Raw genomic sequence first — 24581 nt, forward strand, 5'->3', positions numbered from 1 at the left:
CCTTCTGCAAATCCCCCCCCCCCAGCTGATCTGGTTTTGATGCATGGTTGTGGGGGGGGGGACACACGACGACAACTTGTGAAAATGTGTTCAGGATATGGAAAAGTACTCACCTCCTACCCAGCAATTATCTCCTGTACTCACAGTATTGTTCCATCTTGTTCTGCCCTGAATCATTGTTTCCCCCTGAAGGCCTCTCACATGGCCGCTGTCTTCAGGCTTCTCCAGTGATGGACTGGAGATGTTTCTGTCTCCACAGAACCCATCAGTGAATGAAAGGCTGGGCCAAAGAATCCCCCTGGTCTGTGTTCTGAGCTAAGGTTGCAGTTGTCCTTTCAGCACTCATGTCTCCAGTTGAGGAGCATTTGCCTGCATTGTGCTAGAGCATGTGGGGAGTTGGCAGGGGGCACGGTGGCAATTGGCTTCACATTCTGCTGCATTCATATCCAGTCCCAAGGATATCTATCTGACTACTGCTGGAATGCTTGATTATCATTTACTGTTTATGTGATGGGACAATGAGCTACTTGTGCGTAAAAGGGTTGGTCCCTCAGAGTTTGCTCAGCGTAGCAAAGCTCTGCCTTGAGCGGAGCCCTTTGACATGGCTCCGTCAGTCGCTGGTAGAATCCGACAGTGGGCGCCTGCGGAAACGCTTCCAGCATAAAAGCTGCTTAACGGAAACACGTCTCCTGGATTCCCTGCGTGACAGTTTCCGGCGAGGGGTGGGGGTTCCTAAAGGGGGCCTTGATACCTCTCCGCTGTTTTCACTGGAAGTGTCCCAGAGCCTCTCCTCCGATTCCCTTCCCCTTGGAGCTCCTGCTCCCCCCCTACTGGTTCCCTCTTCTGCTGCAGAGTCTCTCCTATTCTCCCGGAGCCCTTCCGCCACCTGTTCTTCCGATGGCAATTTCCTGACAGTTTATTTATTATTTTGGTTCCTAGACCCCTCTTCATCAGCTCATGATCCTAGGGCAGGTTACAGCAACATAATTCACATAAAAACAATTTAAAATTTAAAATAAAAATGTACAATATCAATGTACAACCCCCCCCCCAAAAAAAGTCAATTCATTTTCAGGTGGCCCCCTCTGTAAGCTTGGGCAATTAAGCATGCCTTTAATTAGTGCAGAATGATGAATAATGATAGCACCAGCCCATATATTAGGAAGAAGGGTGCTCCATAAAGTTTAGGTCTGAAGGGATCGTTCCTTGTGATATGGCATGTTCTAACAGAATAAATATCAGCCACCCAACCCTTCATTCAACAATCAAAACTTTGGAACCACTTATGAGAATGTAAGGAGAGTTCTGCAGGAGAAGGCAAAGTGGCCTATTTCCCATGTTTGCTAAGATGATGCCTTCAGGAGGCCCACAGGTATTCAGTCCCTGGTGTGCTGCAGTTGCCTGTAAAAATAAGCGTATTTGTATAGCTATATTTTTATTCCAATCAGTGTCTCTACTAGATTTGATTTTTTTAATGTACACAATATTTTAAACTTTTTGTAAATGCCATGGTTTTGAGTATGTGTCTGTTGTATTGTGAAATTGCTTCAAGGTGCTTTATACGGAGCAAGTCATAAATGAAATCGTTAAAAGCTAAATGATATGGAAAAATATTAAATTGTTCTGCAGAAGTGGACCAGCAAGCAGAAGAAAATGACCAAGCTCAGCAGGCCCAGACACCTGTGACGACGAGTCCTTCAGCCTCTAGTACGACATCTTTCATGAGCAGCTCTCTAGAAGATACAACAACTGCCACCACTCCGGTGACTGATACCGAAACTGTGCCTGCCTCTGAGTCCCCTGGTGTTTTGCCTCTTAGCCTTCTTAGGTATGGATTGACTTCTGATCTTACTTCTCATAAACAATCCAGCCAAGTTTGTAATCATTTTGTATCTTGATCAGTTTTCTCCAAAAAATAGATTTCATTTTCTGAAAATGTTTGCAAATTGTTTAACTAGAGTAGCAAGAAGCAATATCTCTTTTTATAAAAGGCTGTTCCCTTCCTACTTTCAACAATAAAACTCTGTGTTTTTTACTTGCTGACTAATGGTGCCAGACATAATAGTGTTGAGTTGGGTTGTCAGCATTCACAAAATAGTTTGTGCCCATTGAACACTCAGGCTGTTTTCAAGTCTCCTTTTAAATTTGAAGGAGGCTTGTTTAGGAAGGAGAGATGGTGAGGAACGGGTCCTACTTTTGCTGACATCCATACATATCCCATTGGTGGGTTACAGCCATCACCATGTAATATGAGAAATACAGGTATTTATCTTGTTTGTTGGTATGACTTGCACTGCTATCTATTGCTTTACCATTTTTATTTATATATTTTTAAAAGGCAAATGTTCTCCAGTTACCCAACTACTACTGTACTCCCAACAAGACGTGCACAAACGCCTCCCATATCCTCTTTGCCAACATCTCCTTCTGATGAAGTAGGCAGGAGACAATCACTGACCTCTCCTGATTCTCAGTCCGCAAGACCTGCCAATCGGACAGGTAGGTTTCGTCCATTGCCTTAGTAAGGTTTATTTAAAATATATATATATATTGCAACTCAATTCTATTCTCTTCATATCCATACTGAAATTTGTGTGTTTACTATCACTGTATGTGCCCTCAGCTGGTCAAGGCATCAATGCCAGCGAATGCTAATGGTTTAACCTCTTCATACTAAAACATTCATTGGCAGATATGTGGAAGATATTACTACCCCCCCCCTTTTGTAGTAACCAAAAGATGTAACTGAACTTTGTACAATTACGGTATGTACAAGACTAAGCATATTAGGAAAAAATGCATACAAATATGCATGTGTTTGGGGAAATGCTGCCAAAATAAATGATTTTGAACTTTTGTGGCCTGACTGACTAAGTTGCAGGATGAATTATGAAGGAGATGGTGCTGATTTGCCATTTGCTCTTTTTCCACAATCCACAGCTTTGTCGGACCCAAGCAGCCGCCTTTCAACTTCCCCTCCTCCACCAGCTATTGCTGTGCCCTTGTTAGAAATGGGCTTCTCCCTACGGCAGATTGCGAAAGCAATGGAAGCCACAGGTAATCCTTCTGCTGTCAAGGAATATGCTTTGTCAGAGAGAGAGAGAGAGAGAGAGAGAGAGAGAGCGCATTTGTGAGAGTGAACACAAGTAACAAGCCAGTTAGGCTCTGAAGTGTCATAGCTTTCTTTTTCATTAAAGGGTTTGCTCTTTGTTGTCAAATATTAGTCTGTAAAGTGTGATGGGGACAAGCACTCCCTTGAAGTTGCTCAAGGAATAAGAGCCCAGGATCAAATAGTAGAAGGTCCTGAACAACCACCCACTAAAAGTTCTTGGTTTCTTCGGATTTCCAAGCAAACTCAAGCTTTTCTCTGCAGTTGTAAGAAGGAGGGACTGCCTTTTAAAAGAGGTGAAGGCAAGGTGCTCTGGATGTTGGCTGTTGCATCAGCTATCAAGCTGCATGTAACAAAACTTTGGAAAGAGTTTCTGTCATGAACTTTTGGAATTCATATCCATTTCTAACCGGGCATTCCTGTTTTCATAACTGGGTGTCATTTCATAAGATTTTTCTTTCTTAGGTGCAAGAGGAGAAGCAGATGCTCAAAACATTACAGTCTTAGCAATGTGGATGATAGAGCATCCTGGGAATGAGGAAGACGAAGACCCCCAGTCAGAAGAAACAGCCGATTCCCTCCATGGCACTGTAGTTTCTGGGGGCAGCGGGAAGTCAAGTGATCAATGTTACTTGCAGTCTCCCGGTGACATCCCTTCAGCTGATGCCACTGAAATGGAGGAAGGTTTTAGCGAAAGGTAAAATGTTGGTTTCTTCAGGTTTCAAACCTTAATGGGACTGTAAGTATTAGTTTTCCACACAATGGTACTCCCCAGCACATTCATTCATTCATTCATTCATTCATTTTGTATACCACCCTTTATCCATAGATCTCAGGGTGACTGACAACATAAAATTACAGTGGTGCCTCGCAAGACGAAATTAATTCGTTCCGCAAGTCTCTTCGTCTTGCGGTTTTTTCGTCTTGCGATGCACGGTTTCCCATAGGAATGCATTGAAAATCAATTAATGCGTTCCTAGGGAAACCGCCTTCAGACCAGGTCCGGGGACAGTCTGTCCCCCGACCTCTTCTGAAGGCTGGGGGGGGGGACAAGGGCTTTTCTTCCCACTGCCAGCCTTCAGAAGGCTGTTCTGAAGGCTGGCGGTGGGAAGAAAAGCCCTTCTTCCCACCTCCCGCCCCGCAAGCTCCGGGGACAGGAGCGCTTTGCTGCCGACCGCCAGCATTTTAAAAGCCCCTGCTGTCCCGGGGCGATTTTAAAATGCTGGCGGGCGGGAGCGAAGTCTCCGCTGCCCCGAGGAGATTTTAAAATGCTGGGGGTCGGCAGCATTTTAAGATCGCCCGGGGCAGCGGAGAAGTCTCCGCTGTCCCGGGAAGGCAGGCGGGGGGAGCAAAGACTTTTGCCCCCGCCTGCCTTCAGAAGAGGTCCAGGACCTCGTTCCGATGCCCGGCGGCGGGGTGAGAGGTTCCCGCCCCACCGCCCGGCATCGGGGCATCGTTCCGATGCCCGGCGGCGGGGTGCGAGGTTCCCGCCCCCCCGCCCCGCTTCGGAGCAGCGTTCCGAAGCGGGGCGGCGGGGGCAGGTGTTCCCGCCCCCCCGCCCCGCTTCGGAGCAGCGTTCCGAAGCGGGGCGGCTGGGGCAGGTGTTCCCGCCCCCCCGCCCCGCTTCGGAGCAGCGTTCCGAAGCGGGGCGGCTGGGGCAGGTGTTCCCGCCCCCCCGCCCCGCTTCGGAGCAGCGTTCCGAAGCCGGGCGGCTGGGGCAGGTGTTCCCGCCCCCCCCGCCCCGCTTCGGAGCAGCGTTCCGAAGCGGGGCGGCTGGGGCAGGTGTTCCCGCCCCCCCGCCCCGCTTCGGAGCAGCGTTCCGAAGCCGGGCGGCTGGGGCAGGTGTTCCCGCCCCCCCCCGCCCCGCTTCGGAGCAGCGTTCCGAAGCGGGGCGGCTGGGGCAGATGTTCCCGCCCCCCCGCCCCGCTTCGGAGCAGCGTTCCGAAGCGGGGTGGCTGGGGCAGGTGTTCCCGCCCCCCCGCCCCGCTTCGGAGCAGCGTTCCGAAGCCGGGCGGTGGGGGCAGGTGTTCCCTCCCCCCCGCCCGGCTTCGGAGCACCGGGAGAAGCGATCTCCCCGCAGCCCCTTGCTTCAAAAGAGGTCCGGGGGCAGCGGGGAAGAAGCGCTGCGCTTCCCGCTGCCCCCGGACCTCTTTTGAAGCAAGGGGCTGCGGGGAGATCGCTTTTCCCCGCAAACCCTTGCTTCAAAAGAGGTCCGGGGGCAGCGCGAAGCGCTTCCCGCTGTCCCCGGACCTCTTTTGAAGCAAGGGGCGGTGGGGAGAAGCGATCTCCCCGCAGCCCCTTGCTTCAAAAGAGGTCCGGGGGCAGCGGGGAAGAAGCGCTGCGCTTCCCGCTGCCCCCGGACCTCTTTTGAAGCAAGGGGCTGCGGGGAGATCGCTTTTCCCCGCAAACCCTTGCTTCAAAAGAGGTCCGGGGGCAGCGCGAAGCGCTTCCCGCTGTCCCCGGACCTGGGGCTGCGGGGAGAAGATCGCTTCTCCCCGCTGCCCCTTGCTTCAAAAGAGAAGACCCGCTGTCCCCTGGGCAAGCTTCGTTTTGCGAAGCAAGCCCATAGGGAAATTCGTCTTGCGAGGCAACTCGAAAACGAAAAAACCTTTCGTTTTGCGAGTTTTTCGTCTCGCGAGGCGTTCGTCTTGCGGGGTACCACTGTACATGATAAAAAATAGAACACAAGCAAACCAATAATTGTCCCTCCACAACACATTTAAAAGGGCATCAGATTCAATCAGCCAAAGGCCTGGTTGAAGAACATTTTCACCTGGTGCCAGCCAGATCTCCGGGGGGGGGGGAGCATGAGGAGCCAGAAAAGCCCATTCTCATTCTGCCACCTTCCAGACCTCTCATGTAGCAGGCACAGGAAAAAGTGCTTCAGAGGATGATCTCAGGGTCCATGTAGGTTCATATGGAGAGAGGTGGTCCTTGAGGTATTGCAATCCTGAGCTGCTTAAGGCTTTATATGTCAAAACCAGCACTTTGAATTGGGCCCAGAAACTATTTGGCAGCCAGTTCACTCAGTCCAGGATTGGTGTAATATGCTCAAACCATGTTGCCCCGGTGAGCAGCCTAGCCGCCAAATTCTGCACCGGCTGCCATTTCTGAACTGTCTTCAGAGGTACCCCTACATATAACGCATTGTAGTAATCTAACCTAGAGGATACCAGACCATAGACAACAAAAGTTAGGCTATCCCTATCCAGATAGGGGCGCAGCTAGGCCACCAGCCAAAGCTGATAGAAGGCACTCCGCATCAGTGAGGCCTCCTGAGCCTCAAGTGACAGCAAAGGACCCTCTCCTTCAAGAGCAGGCAACTTCCCAGCCATCTGGTCTAGGGAACCACCCACTAACAGTGCCTCAGTCTTAACTAGATTGAGCTTCACTTTGTTGGCTCTCATCCATGTTTACTATTAAAATATGCAATATGGTTATTTTTAAAATAAGCATTAGTTTTTTAAAATCAGTCTATCTTAGATGGGATTAGAGAAACCCATGGAGGCCAAGTCTGTTAACCAATGGTTCAGTGCAGTGTTGCCCAATCAGGTTTCTCCAGCTGTTTGGAACTACAAGCCTCGTCAGCCACAGCCAGCTCAGGCTTGTTGACTGCTGTGAGAAATAAGTGCTGACTAGCTCAGCAGGGCTCTTCTGTTCTCAAATATTTTCTGAAAAATCTGTCTTAAGAGGCAAGACACAAAAGGCATTATATGTCAGAATCCCTATATGTCTCTTCCCTACATAAGAACCCCGGAAACCTGTCGCTTGAGAGAGAGATCAGTCAAGTGCTGTTCTAACATGTGCCTAACTTGTACTTACTCTCCACAAACATAATCACACCAAGTTGTTTATTACAAGAAAGAAAGCATATGGAGATCAATTTTCACAGTAGAAGAACTAATGCATTCACATTCCTGATCTAAATAAAGACCCTAATCTGTGGTAAAGCAAAAGTGACTGAGCATATTATGAGTTATACATTCAGAAGTTAGAAATAAAAGCTGAGCTATACATTTCTCCAGTTCTAGTTAGAGCAGTCCTACAATGGAGCAAATAACTGGTGATTGGGACCTAATTTAGTAGAAATCAAGGCCTCTATGCTTTATGAGAGTTAGGCTATCTACAACAAGCGCTTAGGCAATATAAACATTACCCCCTTCTTGGTCCGATGTCCAATCTGGATTAATGTTAATGAATACTTGACACATTTCAATATTTCTAAACTTTTCATACATTTCAGCCATGATAGTATGGAACACGTAGAAAATGCAGCATCTGGAAGTGGACCCACCTCAAGGGGTCGGTCAGCAGTGACCAGGAGGCACAAATTTGACTTAGCTGCTCGGACGCTGCTAGCCCGTGCTGGTAGGTGTTTGAAAATATTTTTCAACACCCTTTTCTTTTCATCCCTGCTGAAGAGGGCAAGTACTCTGTAGCACAGAACTTTAAATGTGTTCTGCTAGCCTTGTATGTGTCAGTGTGTATGTTAACATTTTCATATGTGTGTGTGTAATAGAGCAGTTCCTAATCTTGTCAGAATGGTGTGGTTAAGAAACAGAACCCGGAGTGGGACTTATGTAGAAATGATAAAGATTTTTGGTGGCTGATAAGTTTCGTGTGACAATGTAAATTGAGGTGCCATCAACCCAAACTAGGGCTAGGGAAGGAAGCCCTGCTTTTGGAGTCAGGGGAACAAGTATTGTCCTTATATTTACCCCTGCTTCCCCGTGTAAGTGAATGACACCTATTCTTTGGGGCCTGGTGGTGCTGATGTTGGCCAGTGAATGAGAGTAGCACAGTGTGTCTCACTTTGAAATGTGAATGACATCTCTCCTAAGAGGTCCTGCAGTTTAAGTGTCCTTATCCATCACAGCACCCATTTTGCTAAGTTTCAGCTTTGACCGTAGCTAGCACGTACTGCTACTACTAACCCGCAAAACAAACTGTGTGCTTGTTTTCTCTCTCTGTGATTTAAGCGGGATTGTACCGCTCTGTACAGGCGCACAGGAATCAGAGCCGGAGAGAAGGGATCTCCTTGCCACAAGACCCTGGAGCATTGTATGACTTCAACTTGGATGAGGAGTTAGAAATTGACTTGGATGATGAAGCCATGGAAGCCATGTTTGGGCAGGATCTTGCCAGTGATAATGACATTCTAGGAATGTGGATCCCGGAGGTATTGGATTGGCCTACCTGGGTGTGTGTGATTGCAGCTGGGGCTGCTTTGCTTATTACTTGCTTTCTAGGAAATGAAATAACATTATGCATTACCTAAGCAATTGTTTTATTAACATTATTGCTGCTAACCCTTATTTGGATGGTTCCAGGCTCTTAACAGCACAAGTGAATATTATCATGTAGTTCTCATTGGTACATTTCATGTGAAACAGTTTCTCTTTACTTTGACTGCTTTCCTATTTGCCACCTGTCTTTTCTGCAAATTAAGTCACTTGACATTTTAAAGGAAAAACAGGCAAGCTGTAAAAAAAATTTTTTAGACAGCTTCATGATTTCATTCATCAGAGACAGCTTCATGATTTCATTCATCAGAGATGATGAGTGGCTAATATTCCCCTACATCAGGGGTGGGAAAACTCTGGCCTGTAGGCCCAAGTAGCACCCCTGCCCCCAGGCAGGCCATTTTGGCCATGCACACCTACCCCACACCTGATGTCACGTTTGATGTCAGCTGTGGGGCGGGTGAAGTCATGGCTGGGACAAACGGGGGCTTGAAATCATCCAAACACAGCCAAGAACCAGCCTCAAAGAGCAGCCCCAAACATCAGCTGGAATTGGCTACATTGGAACAGTACTTTTATTTTGAACAGAATGACGGTTATGCAAGAGCTCTCCAGTGTGAGAGAAATTCATTGAAGATTGTACCTTGTTTAATACTTTGGGAATATGCTAAATTGCTTACAATATCCTGTATAGTTCCAGTTACAGATAGGTAGCCGTGTTGGTCTGCCATAGTCAAAACAAAAAAAAAAATCCTTCCAGTAGCACCTTAAAGACCAACTAAGTTAGTTCTTGGTATGAGCTTTCGTGTGCATGCACACTTCTTCAGAAGTTGTTCTGAAGAAGTGTGCATGCACACGAAAGCTCATACCAAGAACTAACTTAGTTGGTCTTTAAGGTGCTACTGGAAGCATTTTTAATATCCTGTATAGTTTCAATGCAACAGTTGCTGCTTAAAGCGCTTCTCAGATTGAGATGATCATTGTGCGCTTTGATGTTTTCACAGCAGTATTCTTACATGTTTTGCTGCCTCTTCGAGTACGCAGGTGTCTTTGGCTTAGCATCTTGCTGAAGGAGCTGAAAACTATACGCTTTAGACTCTTAAAGATGTCCAGTGCTATTGTTGAGTAGTGAAGACATAATTGGCCTTATTTTGAATTAGGATCTAACAAATGCACCCAAATTTATTGGGCTTTAGCTCAGTGGTAGAACACTTGCTTTGCATGCAGAAGGTCCCAGGTTCAATCCTTGACATATCCAGGTAGGGTGGGAAGAGACCTCCTGCCTGAATCCCTAGAGCCACTGACAGTCAATGTAGACAATACTGAGCTAGATGGACTAGGGGGTCTGACTTTCTCTGTTCTGGTGCTCTCTGATCACTTTCAAGGAAAACTAAATAGTTGCAGTAGTGTCTGTAGAATGATGAGGCTTTTGAGCCAATCTGCACATTACACAGAATGAGGTGGCAAACTAGACTGCCTCAAATTTCAGGGAGCTGGCCTCAGGTATTTGAATGCTCTATGCTTATAGTAAATTAGTTCATCAGGAAGAAAGATGCTAAACTTTTCTTCCTTGTGAGTTAATTTACTAAGTGAAGGAAGCTTTTTATGGACCACCCTTCCCCCAGAAATATGACCTTGCAGTTGTAGTGATACAGTCCAGAATTCTACCACCATCTACATCCTCATTTTGCCTAAATGTATTGAGCAGTTCTTACTTTAGGGTTTTCCTTTCAATTGCAAGAGCTAGGGAAAAAAGTATTTTTCCTGCTAATATCAGGGTGAATTTGTTTGTTCAATAAAACCAGCAAGCCTTCCTATTTTCTCCCTCCATCTTTTCCTTAAGAGTTCCTCATAAAATAAACTGAAAGCAAACCAATTTGTAAAACCTATTTGCACAGCTTTGCAAAGTATGCAGAGCATGTGAATTAAGCATCTGTAGGCCATTTTTTAAAACTCAAGAAACTTGGGGTTTATAGGCAGAAAATTAGACACTTGATTTTTAGGCTTTGACTGAACTTTTGGCATGAATTTTTCTTTGACCTTGTCAAAGAAAGGTTCATGCCATTAGGTTGTCAATGAAGTATGAACTGCTAACTTTAATATATTTGAAGTTGTTCACCTACAGCTGCCTTTGCCAGTCTAGTGCCCTCTAGCTTTTTTGGTCCACAACTTCCATCATCCCTGACTATTGGCCATCCTGGCTGGGACTTATTAGAGTTGTAATCCAAAACATCTGAAGGGCGCCTATGCAAAGGTTGACCTATGACAATCCACTGTATTTCCAGGTTTTTTTTAATTGCCTCCATAATAAGCTGCAACTGAGAACTGCTGAGTCAGCTGTGGTTATGACAGTCATTAAAATACTATAGAAATACTAGATTTTTCTGTGTGTACATGATTATAACTGCATGATTACACTGTGCAGCATGTTTGCGAATCTGAAGACAGAGAAGAAGTGGTAGTATGTGAGTTGTGTGAATCCAGCGTTGTCAGCTTCAATCAACACATGAAAAGAAACCACCCTGGCTGTGGGCGCAGCGCAAACCGGCAGGGCTACCGCAGCAATGGCTCCTATGTGGATGGATGGTTTGGTGGCGAATGTGGAAGTGGGAATCCCTATTACCTCTTGTGTGGCAGCTGCCGAGAAAAATACTTGACCTTGAAGAGCAAGTCTAAGACATCTTCCTCGGAAAGGTACCAAAGACTGTGTAGCCTGTGATGCCCTTTGCTGGAAAAAAGAAAGAAAGGAAAGGAAAAAGGAAGCACTTATCATAAAAGAGCTGAACTTCATGAGCCAATATGGTACAGTAACTAGAGTGTTGGGTTGGATACTGAAAGCTTGGTTTAAAATCCTTGCATGGCCAGAAGGCTCCATTGGGTAGCCTTGGGCAAGTCAAGTCTCATCTAACCCCTGTCACAGGGTCCCCCTGACATCATTAGAAGGGTACAGCTCAGAAGCAGAGCATATCCTCTGAATGGCAAAGGTGCTGGGTCCAATCCCCAGCAACCCTAGTATGAGACCTTCAAAAGCCGCTGCCAGTCAGAGTAGACTGTATTGGTCTACACTGACTAATAGTCCAATATTGTTTACAAATTGTCTAAGACCTTGGATAGCTGCTGCCAAATAGAATAGGATTGTTGTTGGACTCAAACTCCCATCAGCCCCAGTCAGCATAATGGAGAATGATGGAAGTTGTAATCCAGCAACATCTGGAGGAGATAGCATCTCACCCTTGCTAGAGCAGAGATGGAGAAATATTTTTGGACTCCAAATCCCTTCGGCCCCTGTCAGCATGGCTCATGGTCTGGAATGATCAGAACTGGAGTCCAAAACATCTGGAGGGCCATGAATTTTCTATCCAGAAGTAGAGACTATTCAGCTAGGTGGGGCCAGTGGTTTGACTTGATAGAAGGGTGCCTCCATATGGAGGAAGGTTAGAAATACACAAGCATCAAAACTTATTGGCAGTCCTGTTTGTTCCAGACTTTCAAATGTGGGCTGCTGATGAAGTCCTGTGTAACTTCTTTGCATGAGGGAGAAGAATAAAATTGTCACATTTTAAAATAATTTATGAAATCAAATATTACACTGTTAAGATAATGTTTTCAAAATCAGCATTTCAATCTGATGTTTTATACAGAGTTTGGGTTTCAATGCCTGACACAAAATCACATACAGACTCTCAGTTCTTTGGCTCAGCTATTTCTTGGAACTGGTAGTGTCAGAAGATTCTGGAGTGCATCTCAAAAGATATTGTGGTGCATCTTTGATAAGACTGTTGAAAATTTGAAGAGGAATCTATATTTCATCAAAATGATTGTTTCTTCCCAGACAAGTTAGCTATAATTCAATTTTCACAAACCTGGGTTTTGGAGCCTCTGACCTTCCAGATGTTGACCAGCTCCCATCAGCCCCAGCTAGCCAACAACACCTGGAAGGCCACATGTTCCTCACCCCTTTCTTAATATTATTTATTCATTTATTTCAGAAAAGTTATTAACCACTTGATTTTTTTGAAAAAGAAAACACTCAAAGCCTTTTACAAAAAACAACAACAAGAAAATCAAGAAAAGACTACAATACTTAAAAAAAGAGAAAAAGATGGGGTGTTTGATTTAACAGCAGATTGTTGTGTTCTCTTTTTGGTGCAGATATAAAGGACAGGCACCCGACCTGATAGGCAAGCAAGACAGTGTCTATGAAGGTACTTCTTTATGTAGGTCTTTTCAGATGACACCAGTGCATAGTTCAAGATTTGCTTTAAAATAGTATACCTAACTGCAATTTACTTCTCTCATGCTAGAAGACTGGGACATGTTGGATGTTGACGAGGATGAAAAGCTGACGGGGGAAGAAGAATTTGAACTGTTGGCTGGACCCCTTGGGTTGAATGATCGCCGTATTGTACCTGAGCCTGTTCAGTTCCCGGATAGTGATCCACTGGGAGCCTCAGTTGCCATGGTCACAGCCACCAATAGTATGGAGGAAACACTGATGCAAATAGGTAAGCTTTACATAGAGAAATAATTGCCTGAAGTCTTGCACTGTTTTTTCTTGGTCATTATCCTGAACATACTCACTGTGAAATTGCAGCCAAATTAAAGCCTCAGCGCCTAGGACTTGCTGATCGAAAGGTCGGCGGTTCGAATCCCTGCTGCGGGGTGCGCTCCCGCTGCTCGGTCCCAGCGCCTGCCAACCTAGCAGTTCGAAAGCACCTCCGGGTGCAAGTAGATAAATAGGGACCGCTTACCAGCGGGAAGGTAAACGGCGTTTCCGTGTGCAGCTCTGGCTCGCCAGAGCAGCGATGTCACACTGGCCATGTGACCCGGAAGTGTCTCCGGACAGCGCTGGCCCCTGGCCTCTTAAGTGAGATGGGCGCACAACCCCAGAGTCTGTCAAGACTGGCCCGTACGGGCAGGGGTACCTTTACCTTTACCTTACTATTACTTTGGAATAGATGTTTTTTCATAGCTTCTTCCTGTGTCATCAAAAGCTAGGAAAACCTCAAAACCACTTATTCCCATCTCCCTCCCCCCTTTAAGGAGCTGCAAGGAACGTGGTATTGGGAAAGAAAAGCATGAGAGTAGGGTTGAGTAAAAGCAGAAGGGCTTTTTTTGGTACATAAGATGATGTAAGGGACATCCTCTGAAGAAATCATAGGTATGTTGTTGACTCAGTGAGTGGAGCTTTTCAGCTACCCCTTCTGTGCAAGAACTGCTGGCTTGAACCAAAGGACCACTTAGTCCACCATTTTGTTTCCAACTGTAGTCAGTGGGATGATGAATGATATACAGATCTCAGTGCAGTGCTCCCATCAGTTGAGGTGAGGTAGATGGAAACGGGAGTGAGAGAGGGTTTTGAATTGCCCAGCATTAACTTCAGCATGAGATGACCCATTGTGTTTATCTTGTGCAGTTTCTGTCACTCGAGTCCTTGGGGAAAGTGCAGGTTAACTTTCTGAATTAGGTCTCGCACTTGCAACTGCCGTCACTTTAAAAAAAAACATTTAAACATTGATGAGTTAACTTTTTATTTAAAATGTTCAAGGTGACTTGCAAAACATAGAATTATTTGGGTATAAATTTGCACATGCTGCAATACTTCCTTTTCTTGTCACTCCTTGAATTCAAGGTTGCCATGGCTCCATAGAAAAAAGTTCTTCTGGCAGAATTACTCTGGGAGAACAAGCTGCTGCTCTGGTAAATCCACACGACCGTGTTATGGCTTTAAGAAGGGTGACGGCGGCAGCTCAAGTCCTCTTGGCAAGAACAATGGTCATGAGAGCCCTCTCACTCCTTTCTGTCAGGTTTGTCAAGCTCTAGAGGACCTGATTTGAACAATGACCCTGTGATTGTTAGCTTGTGGTGTTATCTGAGACAAAATGCAAAGCAAAATAGAAACTAAGCAACTTTTGAATATGGTAAAAAATCTGCTAGGTAACACAAGGAGAGTAGGGCTAATTCCCATCTTGGTGCAAGCTTTCCAAAGTAGCCATGTGTTAATTTCAAAGCAAGTTTTCCCCCTCTAGATAATTCCTTTTCTTTACTAACAAGAAAAAATTCTGAACACTGGCAATCTCTCCATGTCTCAGGGATACCTAGCATGGTACCACCCAAATGTTGTGAACTATAACTCCTATTATCCCTGACAATTTGCCAAGCTGACTGGGGCTGAGGAAAGTTGTTCAAAACATCTTGAAAGTGCCACATTGGCTACCCCTCATATTGCTCTATCCAGTGGTCCAAATTTGGGGACACTCTCCATTCACAGTCTATTGAAACAAAGGAAAATTTGACCAGGGGGCAGGGCTTACTAGGAGGCACCTCCCACTTCTAGGGCTCATGTTCTCCTGCATCCACAGCAAACAGATGTAGATTGCCAGTGTCCTTTCCTTCCTTTTCCCTGGTCCTGATTGCAGACATAATGATGGTATGCTGCTCTGACACTGACTTTCTGAGGACTGACTTAATATTCTCCTTGACAGAAGAACAATAACTTGTACTCTTTATCCTATACTCGGTTTAGAGACATAGGGGCTGCTTTGTACTGTGTCAGACCAACTCGATCAATATTGTGTACCCTGACTAGCAGCAGTTCTCCAGGGTTTGAGTCAGGGAACATTTCTAGCCCAACTTGGAGGTTGATTCTCTACCACTGAGCTGCAGTCCTTTGGTTTTTTATGACCACTGCAATGTATAATAGATGCCTTGAAATGTGAATGCTGTGTTTGTGTGGGGTGTCAGTAGGCAGAAAAAAACTTACCTTTTTTTCCTCAACAGTGGGTCTAGTTGCAGTCTTGCAGCTGGGCTTGAGTCCTTGGGCTTAACCGATATCCGAACCTTGGTCCGACTGATGTGCCTGGCTGCAGCAGGGAGAGCAGGCCTCTCCACAAGTCCCTGTACTGTATCCGGTTCTTCCGAGAGATCTCGAGGCGTGCATAGCAAAATGAGCAAGCCCATTTCCTGCTTGGCCTATCTGAGCACAGCTGTTGGTTGTTTAGCTTCAAATACCCCAAGTGCTGCAAAACTGCTGGTTCAACTGTGTACCCAGGTAGGATCAGCCATCCTTCTGCTCTGGGTTTTTATTTTCTGGTACTAAATCTATTCTTTCTGAAGTTATCCCAAGAAATGGCATACAGCAATTGCTTTTTTAAAAAGAAAATCTCTGAAATATTGCGTATTTCCAAGGGAAATGGGGTTTAGGAGATTTGGTGCAAGGCGTAGAACTGTGCAATCCTCTTTTGGTATATTACCATACCCAGTTTCTCCCACTCCTTTGACTTTGGCATTGAGTGCTGTTGTTATAAAACTTTGAGCAAGTTGGCTTAGTTTTCATGCAGTGTGCAATGTACATGGACTAACCATTATGTCACATTAGTAGTGATAACTAACATGCAGTATGTTAGATAACTAACATACTTAACAATAACCTCGTAACACCAGACAAAACGAGAATTTTGAAAATGGGCATCTGGTATAAAAGGAGCATGGTGTGCTTATGCATTGCAGAGTGACTACTTTTAAATTGAACATTATTTGAATCACAAAGTCCACAATACCTTTAAACTCTGGAACCAACAAGGTAATGAACAATCATGCTTTCTGTGACAGTGAAGTATATGGCTGGAGAGCATGTGGCACAGGGCTTAGTTCCCCCCTCCCCCAACATTTGCAGTCACTTCTCTTAACTTTGAAAGTTCATCCAGTCTAGTTGTCCTCCAAAGATACACATGGAAGAGCAATCCATTGCTGTATTCACACATAACAATAAGACTTACTGGCTAATCATGGTTTATCTGGAACAGGCCTTGTAGTGGTGCATGCTGCCTGATTGCTTCCACATTACTCCTGCTTCTATGAGTGGGATAAACACACCTGGAAGCCTTGTTTTCTAAAGCAAGGGCTATGGTTGGTTTCTCCCTAACTACTGATGAACAACCACCAGCAATGTGATCAGGCAACATGTATCAACACACTACTCATTGCAGGTAAACCAGGTCTGACTTGTTGCATGTGAATGCTGACATGTAAATACTCCCCCCCACACACACACTTTGTCCCTAAATTAACAGATACTGGCCTAATATGTAGCAATAGCATCTCCTTAATAGACACAGCTTAATAACTAGAATTATATCTACCTTTTAGGCATCTGCATTTATTTGAAAAAATCTGTACAGTTGAAATGATGTGTATAATTGAAAATACTTAGATTGGCTGTTACAGTGTTTTGTTCATTTCTTGTTTTTTAGAACTTGATTTCCGCAGCAACTGGTGTCAATTTGACTACAGTGGATGATCCAGTGCAACGAAAATTCCTGCCAAGCTTTCTGCGAGGAATAGCAGAAGAGAATAAGCTTGTAACATCACCCAACTTTATTGTGACTCAAGCGTTAGTAGCCTTGTTGGCAGACAAGGGGGCCAAACTGAGGCCAAATTATGATAAAACAGAAGTTGAAAAGAAAGGTATTTATGCTTAACAGGGCATCATTTTAAGTACAGGCACCAGAAATGAGAGCTCACTAGTGTTTCTCACCATTTCATGGGTAGACAAAGGTTGAGAATATTTTTTGGTTTTTGTATTATGGCATTTGCTTTCCTCTGTTGTTGTTGGCTGCTTTGCCTTTCCTTTATGGAAGGAAAAGTAAGCTACAGCCACATGAAATGAAACATTCTTGACCTATTGAAATGAGTGGTAATATGGCTATGGATTTCTTTTCTAAAACTGTAAAAATCAGTTAGTTGGACCCAGAGTTAAGCATGCATAACTAAAACCTGTCTTCCCAAACTCCTCACCATAGAACCCTGCCTCTTGGAAAATTCCCATAAAGGGCGGAGGACCCTATTAAGTGGAATGAGCTGTTGTGCTGCAGTGGTGGGGGTCTCCAAAAATGGCAGAGGCACCTTAAGCAATTGGCAGTGTTGCACCTGCACTGTCTGTATTTGGCTCCTGCAAATCTGGTCATTGTATCTCAAAAGGGATATTATACAGCCATGGAGTGGCAACCAAAATGGTTGGGGATTGAAACAACTCTCCTATGAGGGAAGGTTATGTTGGGGGATTTTCAGTTTAGGAAAATTTAGATTCTCATACTGTTAGAATCCAGTACAGGCAGAAGGAATTCCTTCTTCAAAAAGTGCACAGTTAAACTGTGGAATTTGCATCCTCAAGCTGTAGTGATGCATCTTGGATTGCTTTAAAAGTGGTTTAGACAAATTCAGGGAGGAGAAGGCTATTAATGGTTGCTAGTCACGATGCTTGTGTATTACTTCCATGCCTCTGTATACCTTGTGGGGGGACAACGCTGGAAGGAGGAAGTTTATTGTCCTCATAGCCTGCTTGTAGGCGACCCATAAGAATAGTCGTTGTGGGAAAGAGGGTATTGGACTAGACAGGCCTTGGGCCTTGTTAAGCGAGTCTCTTCCAGTGCAAAATTGCCACTGCAATGCAACATGGTGTTGAGCACGCAGCGTTCTAACATACTGAAAGAAATGTTTTTAAAGGGGAGTATGTATGGTGTATGGTGTTGAATGCGCTCTAGCAACATTCTTGGCGAAACAGGTGGCGAAGGCATACCAATTTTGTGCTGAGTGAAGGAGTGGGAATACATGAAAACTTGAGTTTTTTCCAGCTCCTTGGAGATTTCAGATGTGTGGGCTGGGTCCTCCTTCCATTCTTGTTTTGTGGGTAATAATGTTCAACCTTATCTGTTCTTGTCACTCATCCGGACATCATCTCATTGTTTTGTCTAAGCAGGTATAATTGCCCATTTGTATGCCCATCCTTCCTATGATCCTTCTACTGTAGGCCCTCTGGAGCTGGCTAATGCACTAGCAGCTTGCTGCCTTTCTTCAAGGTTGTCCTCCCAACATAGGCAGTGGGCTGCTCAGCAGCTTGTCCGAACTCTTGCAGCTCAAGATCGAGATAATCAAACCAGCCCACAGACCCTTGCAGATATGGGTGGGGATCTGCGCAAATGCTCCTTCATCAAGCTGGAGGCTCACCAGAACAGGGTAATAATCCTTTCAGAATATCTACATCACTGTTTTTTAAATAGCATTTCTCCAAGAGGTGCTTGTTAAACTACTGTCTTGTGCAGTAAGCATGGGACTTGTTCTCATGGCACAGCTGTACAGCGGAGCTCCCATCGGCCCCAGCATCATATGGCCATTGCTGGCTGGGGGCTGATGGGAGTTGTAGTCTGAAACATCTGGAGGCTGACAAAGGCTGCATTAGAGAATTGCATGTTACTTGTATTTTGACGTACAAACGTTTAAATGCTTGCCTTGTAACTTCACAATTATTGTTGTTTGCTGTAGGTAATGACATGTGTGTGGTGCAACAAAAAAGGGCTATTAGCAACAAGTGGCAATGATGGAACAATTCGGGTGTGGAATGTTACGAAGAAGCAGTACTCATTGCAACAAACATGTGTGTTCAACAAATTGTAAGTGATTCTTTGAGATTTGAGATTCAGTCAGCTTAATGTGCCAGCTTTGTAGGTAAAATATTAGCTAGGAGAGTTATCAAGGGCCTATTCAAATGCATGTTTTGTAAATTCTATTTTCTACATGCTTAATACAACTTCATTTCCTCTATCCCATTTTATTAATCTATATTAATACTATTGCTTGCTAAACATGAGTTGTGTGTGTTCTTTTAATGGCAGCCATTTTGCTTTGATTTCCCGTAATGCTTATATACATTGTAACCATGACAATCAGCCTTGTTCAGATGCATTCAAGTCTGCCTTCTGATTCCCAAAGGTATGGGATATTCCTTGCAACCAGCTTCTCCCCTACACTTACAGAAATGTATTTACAAAGTCCTTGGTCCAGGATACCTTAAGGACTGCTCATATCTCTGCCTGATCACTCATAGCTTGGATGCACAGCTCATATCCACAAGGGACATTGTAACCAATATTGTGGGCCCAGCTCAGTAAAGCTCCCTCCCAGCTGAGTTCAGATAGCACTCCTCCCTGTGGAACTTAACAGTGCCTACTGAAGATATTTTTATTTTATTTATTTTATTTTATTTATTTTATTTTATGGCTAGTCTTAACTGATTTTATTTTTATTGAATTGTAAGCCATAGTGTACACTGCCTAGAGACTAAGGTGTTAAGTCGTGCATAGAACCATAGAATTGTAGTGTTGGAAGGGACACTGATGGTCATCTAGTCTAACCTCCTGCAATGCAGAAATCATACATAAGAGGTGACCATCCAACCTCTGCTTAAAAACCTCCAAAGAAGGAGAGTCCACTACTTATCATGGGAGTCTGTTTCACTGTTGAACAGTTCTTACTGTCAGAATGTTTGTACTGATTAAAGCATTGACATCCCATTTTTATTCTTTTTAGCTATGTTAAGAATTGGATGTGGGTGTTGCAGGATGTATGGCGATCAATGTGTAACAGCTTAGAAAAGTACTCATATCTTGCATCATGTCCAAGTGTTGCAAAGGAGCCTCAGTGAAGCTGTGTTTCTTGGGAAAGCTGCTGCTAGCTACAGGAAACAGTGTAATAGTCACAGTGACAGTGCATGAGGGTCCCTATGCAAGAGTGATTGTAAAACAGGGAAACTGGCTTGGCTTTATCACAGACTGAAGCTCCTGGAGCCTTAATAACAGGATGCAAGCTTGGAACAGTATTTATATCTCAGTTTGGGAAGTGATTACTATACTTGCCTTAGGATTTATTGAATACCCTATCATGTCATAAAATAGCCCATAGGCAGGTGATAGGGCATTCCTATCAGTCCCAACCAGGGCTTTTTTAGCTGGAGTTCACTGGAACTCAGTTCTGGCACCTCTCAGGTGGGTTCTGGCAACTTCCAGGTGGGGTCCATTGCCATTCTAAGAGAACAAGGAAGGCGTTCATGGTGAGTTCCAGCACCTCTTTTTCTAGAAAAATAGTCCCAAGCAACATAACCAGTGGTCAGGTATGATGGGAGCTGCAGCCTGACAAAATATGTACAAATTTATTGTCCCTAAACCATAAGTTTATTATCCCTGCCGTAGCTGTTACAATACATGGGTTTAAGTTTTGCAAGAATAATAGTGTCTGGAGTGGAGCTTCATTTATACCCTTTCCAAAATGATTTTGCTGTTAAGGTATGATCAAAGCTGGACCAATGATTGAGAGCCACTTAATTGTATGGCTTACATAGAGTGATCTGCTTGAGAAACTGACTTGTTTCAAATATGCCTTACCTTCTACGTTCCTCTAACTGAAAGCTAAAATTATATTGCAGGGAAGGGGACGAAGAGGAGAACTTGGGGTCACCTAGCGATCCTAGCTTATCACTTGCCTGTTGGAGTGTCAGTGGCAAGTACCTGGCTGGAGCCCTGGAGAAGATGGTCAACATATGGCAAGTTAATGGTATGAGCCACACAAAATTGAATGTTGCATACCTGTCATCAGAAGGAGCCATCCTCATTGTGATGGGTAGAATGTAACTTGATTATAGAACTGGCCTGATACATTTTTCTGCCAGAGTGGAACAGCAAATGGAATAAAACAAAGGTGCATATTACCCAAAGCTGAACAGGTTGCTATGGTGCCCGAGGGCTGAAATCCCATAAGACCTCTTCTTTGGGAATAGAAATACAATCATAAATATAAAAGTAGTAGTGACATCCAAAGTGAGCTGCTGAGGCAACCACCCCCTTCTGTCTAATGGTAGGGCTGGTTCTGCTTGATCACATAGTGGCAAGAGTAGTTTGTCTTTAAAAGCAAAGTAATAATTCTGTGTACTTTGTGGGCTAATAATACCAGGTGTGTAACACCACTTGCTTTCTGATTAATTTAGGTATCTAGCGCATGATTAATAGGTATCGTTCATTTAAAAATCCAAATAATTTTAAACTTCCCCTGCATCCATGGGCCACTTTACACTTTGCACTTTTGAATGTTTAGATATTTAAGATTTTGAAGTCTTATAAAAAAAAAGCTGGGATTGGCAGCAGCTTCTTCTTCAGCGAAAGTCGTTTTTAAAATTAACCTTTTATCAGGAAGAATTTTACAGAAAAAAGTGTTCTCTCCACTCTTGAGGTTGCAAAGCACAACACTTGCTCTCCTCTCTATTTAAATCTCCCTTTGTGTAGAGATTTTCAAAAGGGATACATGACAAATCTGAGGACTCACGAATTGTGCAGGCTGTTTATGTTAGCCAGATTTAATATGTTTCCCTCGATGATAGTAAGAGGAAGATATTTAGCTCTCCCAGAATCAGAGCGTCTCTGCACATGTAGTAAACAGGAACCTGATACTTTGGAGCATATTTTCTTTTCTTGTGATTTTGGCATTTATGCCTGAAGACAATTATTAGATGCCTTACAACTCAACAGGCTCAATTCTATGCTACCCATGGTTCAGGACCTGCTCTCAGACAGGAATGATCAAATTACTTTAATAGTGGCTGAATTTTTGAGTGCTGTCCTTGTAGAAAGACTGGGCCATTATAAAGAGATTTAGTGGTTCTTAATTGATCGGTGATGCGGTAGTGTTGTATTGTATTATTTATGCAAGTTGATTTTCTCTGGAGTTAAAGATCTGACTGAGACAAACCTTGTTATGTTGAGCTCGTATTTTGCACAATTTGTATACGGTGTCTGTTTGATAATGTGTGGTTTGCTATGCCTAGTAAAGGATTTTAAATAAAATTAACCTTTGCTTGGAACAGCAGCTGAGAGAAAGAGGATAAATAACTGAAGATGGGTTCACATTTGGGTTGAAACATGCTAGAGCTTCTGTTGGGCTCATCTGGGGTGGGGGCAAACCTTCAAGACACCTGCAGGGGGAAGCTTTTGGGATACCCAGCCACAAGCATCCTCAACCAGCAGCAAACTAAAGTCTGTCCTCCTGCTGTGTAAAAGAGCCTTTGAATGGGCTATCTGATAGCTTGTACAATCACAGGTTTAAATTACCAGAGTGCTTTGGCAGTGCCTAGCTGGGGAGAATGCTACAGAAGTGACAGTGCTGCTCTTGGATGTGTTTTCATCTTTTGGGATTATGGAAATCAGTGGGTATTAAAATATAGAGAAAAATTAGGCGCATGTTACTTTCTTAGGAGGAAAAGGACTCTTGGATGTTCAGCCACATTGGGTGTCTGCTCTAGCATGGCCAGAAGAAGGACCAGCTGCAACATGGACAGGAGAAGCTCCAGAATCACTCCTTGTAGGTCGTATGGATGGATCTCTTGGACTTATTGAAGTTTTAGATGTTTCTGCCATGCACAGAATTGAATTGGAACACTGCTACAGAAAGGATGGTAAGTAGCTGCTGCTGATATGTTGTAAGGTGGTTATTTTTTTTAAAAAAAAATGTTGCGTTTTAAAGCTTAGAATGCTTTGGAAGGCTTGTCTTGAGAGTTAATCACAAGCTTCAGTTAACCTTCAGTTAAAACCATAACCTGCATGGTTTTATGTCAGCTAGTGGTTATGCCAGCTAGTGTTTTGGAATAATCTGATTTGTGGTTAACTCTGGTTTGCATTGGTGCCCTTTTCAAGGTTAATGTTGGGAAGGATGAGTTGCTTACGATAGGCGAAAGGGATAGAGCACATGTCCTCAAGGCCAGTTGCTGTTCTGAAAATCATGACTTGCAAGGAGCCAGCCTGAACTTGATCTCTGTTTCTCACTCATGTCATTCATGAAGGCCACGCCTGATGGATTTATGTTCTTTAATGCCCTATGGTGTGCAATATGCTCAGCTCTGAACATTTATGACTACCTATTAAAGAAAAATGTGGACATTTATTTCCATATCTGTGAAAAAAACCTGATGTGCTTAGTAAGTCTTAGTCCTTGATTTTGAAAAATTCTAGGCACTTCGTAGTCTTCAAGTAAATTGTGTAGCACAATTGGAAGTGATAGGTATTTTTAGAAGAGCTTCCTTTCCTGTGCATGCATACTCACTCACTTCCCCCTACACTTTATTCAGCTTTGCTCTTGTTTTCTCCAGTACAAAGAAGTTTAATTAAAATTCTGCAAATTATAACTTGCTTATCCATATTTTCCTATTTGTTTCCTTAGTGTCTGTTACTTGCCTTGCATGGTTTAGTGAAGACAAACCTTTTGCAATAGGCTATATGGATGGAAAGTTGCTGATAGGCACGAAAGAGCCACTCGAGAAAGGAGGAATTGTTTTAGTGGATGCACACAAGGTAAATCCAGGCATTATCATCACCCTGCTTCCCCCAGAAAAATTCTTGAGAATTGAAATAAACTTTAAGTTTATGTGCACACATCTGAGACAACTCTTTCAAAAGGCCAGCCTGTACTCTTAAGGGAAATCATTGCTCACTCTGAAATTGCATTGCATTCTAATTGCTGTTAGGTTATTAAAATTACTTTATTACTTAGTGACACAGATATAAAGTCATGTCTTCCTCTGTCATTAAGGTCACCAGTTAAAGTAGTGGTCCTTTGCATTATTTGTCATTTAATTTTTGATGACTTTTTAAATGATCTTTGTGAAGCAAAGTATAAGTACCCCTAAGTACAACTGCTAGCGTCCAGAGAGCAGGGAAAGAATAGGGAATCATCTTAGGAGCAAAGATGCCATTTCTGTGTTTGTGGGCCCTTGCAGTGTTTTCACAGGGGAGGCAGCAAATTCACCAATCTGGAGTCTGTCATATACCTTCGCCCTGGACCTAGAGAAGCATTTCCAATTGCTTTTGCTTCTTAGAAGTTAGCTTCCCCATCTATCTATTTAAACAGGGGGAGTTATTCTTTTCAAATGGGTTTATTTTGTTAGCATTCGTGCCATGTAAAGATGCCGTATTTCAAAAAGTAAAAATCAGGACACCGCAAAAGTTGTTGAACTTTTTTAAGACAAACCCCAAAGTTTACAAAAAAGTGATTTCTCGTGATTGCCAAAGATCCAGGACAAGGCTCCGCCTTCCGGAAATTCCCCCCAGATGTCACTTCCTTTCAAATCCTTGTAATGTCTGGGAAATCCCAGACATTTGGCAGCCCTACTACTGTGTATTTCCTTCTTGCTCCTCCAATTCTTCAGGACACCATTGTCAGCATGAAATGGGATCCAACTGGCAAGATGCTCATGACTTGTGCCAAGGAAGAGTCTGTCAAGCTCTGGGGATACATGGGGAGCTGCTGGCGACAGCTGTACTTGCTTCCTCACCAGGCTGTTGTGAATACCATAGCCTGGTGCAGCCTTCTAGGGAAAGGCCCCAAACCACAGCTCCTGCTGGCAACGTAAGTCG

General features: G+C 44.0%; 1 protein-coding gene and 1 long non-coding RNA gene across 20 annotated transcripts in view; both read left to right on the forward strand.

Annotated features, from left to right (window-relative positions):
- HERC1 (HECT and RLD domain containing E3 ubiquitin protein ligase family member 1) overlaps nt 1-24581 on the forward strand; it is a 111393-nt gene that overhangs the window by 64446 nt on the left and 22366 nt on the right. For 7 of the 19 annotated variants that reach the window (XM_081887524.1, XM_081887542.1, XM_081887537.1 and 4 more), the window contains 18 exons: nt 1630-1828; nt 2339-2499; nt 2941-3057; nt 3575-3806; nt 7353-7477; nt 8089-8309; nt 10778-11046; nt 12505-12569; nt 12660-12857; nt 13985-14159; nt 15133-15403; nt 16605-16818; nt 18107-18366; nt 18673-18800; nt 20609-20736; nt 22427-22627; nt 23389-23519; nt 24374-24573. In XM_081887524.1, the coding sequence (XP_081743650.1) occupies nt 1630-1828; nt 2339-2499; nt 2941-3057; nt 3575-3806; nt 7353-7477; nt 8089-8309; nt 10778-11046; nt 12505-12569; nt 12660-12857; nt 13985-14159; nt 15133-15403; nt 16605-16818; nt 18107-18366; nt 18673-18800; nt 20609-20736; nt 22427-22627; nt 23389-23519; nt 24374-24573 (3295 nt within the window). Of the gene's footprint in view, nt 1-1629; nt 1829-2338; nt 2500-2940; nt 3058-3574; nt 3807-7352; nt 7478-8088; nt 8310-10777; nt 11047-12504; nt 12570-12656; nt 12858-13984; nt 14160-15132; nt 15404-16604; nt 16819-18106; nt 18367-18672; nt 18801-20608; nt 20737-22426; nt 22628-23388; nt 23520-24373; nt 24574-24581 lie in introns of all 19 variants that reach the window. The other 12 variants (XM_081887538.1, XM_081887526.1, XM_081887531.1 and 9 more) reach the window with 7 other exon arrangements.
- On the forward strand, nt 5151-5782 carry LOC309357333. Its single transcript, XR_014163100.1, has 3 exons — nt 5151-5207; nt 5320-5422; nt 5629-5782. It is a non-coding gene; the product is annotated as an uncharacterized lncRNA (long non-coding RNA).

This window comes from Podarcis melisellensis (assembly GCF_964234715.1).
Source record: "Podarcis melisellensis genome assembly, chromosome: 14".
NCBI lineage: Eukaryota > Metazoa > Chordata > Lepidosauria > Squamata > Lacertidae > Podarcis > Podarcis melisellensis.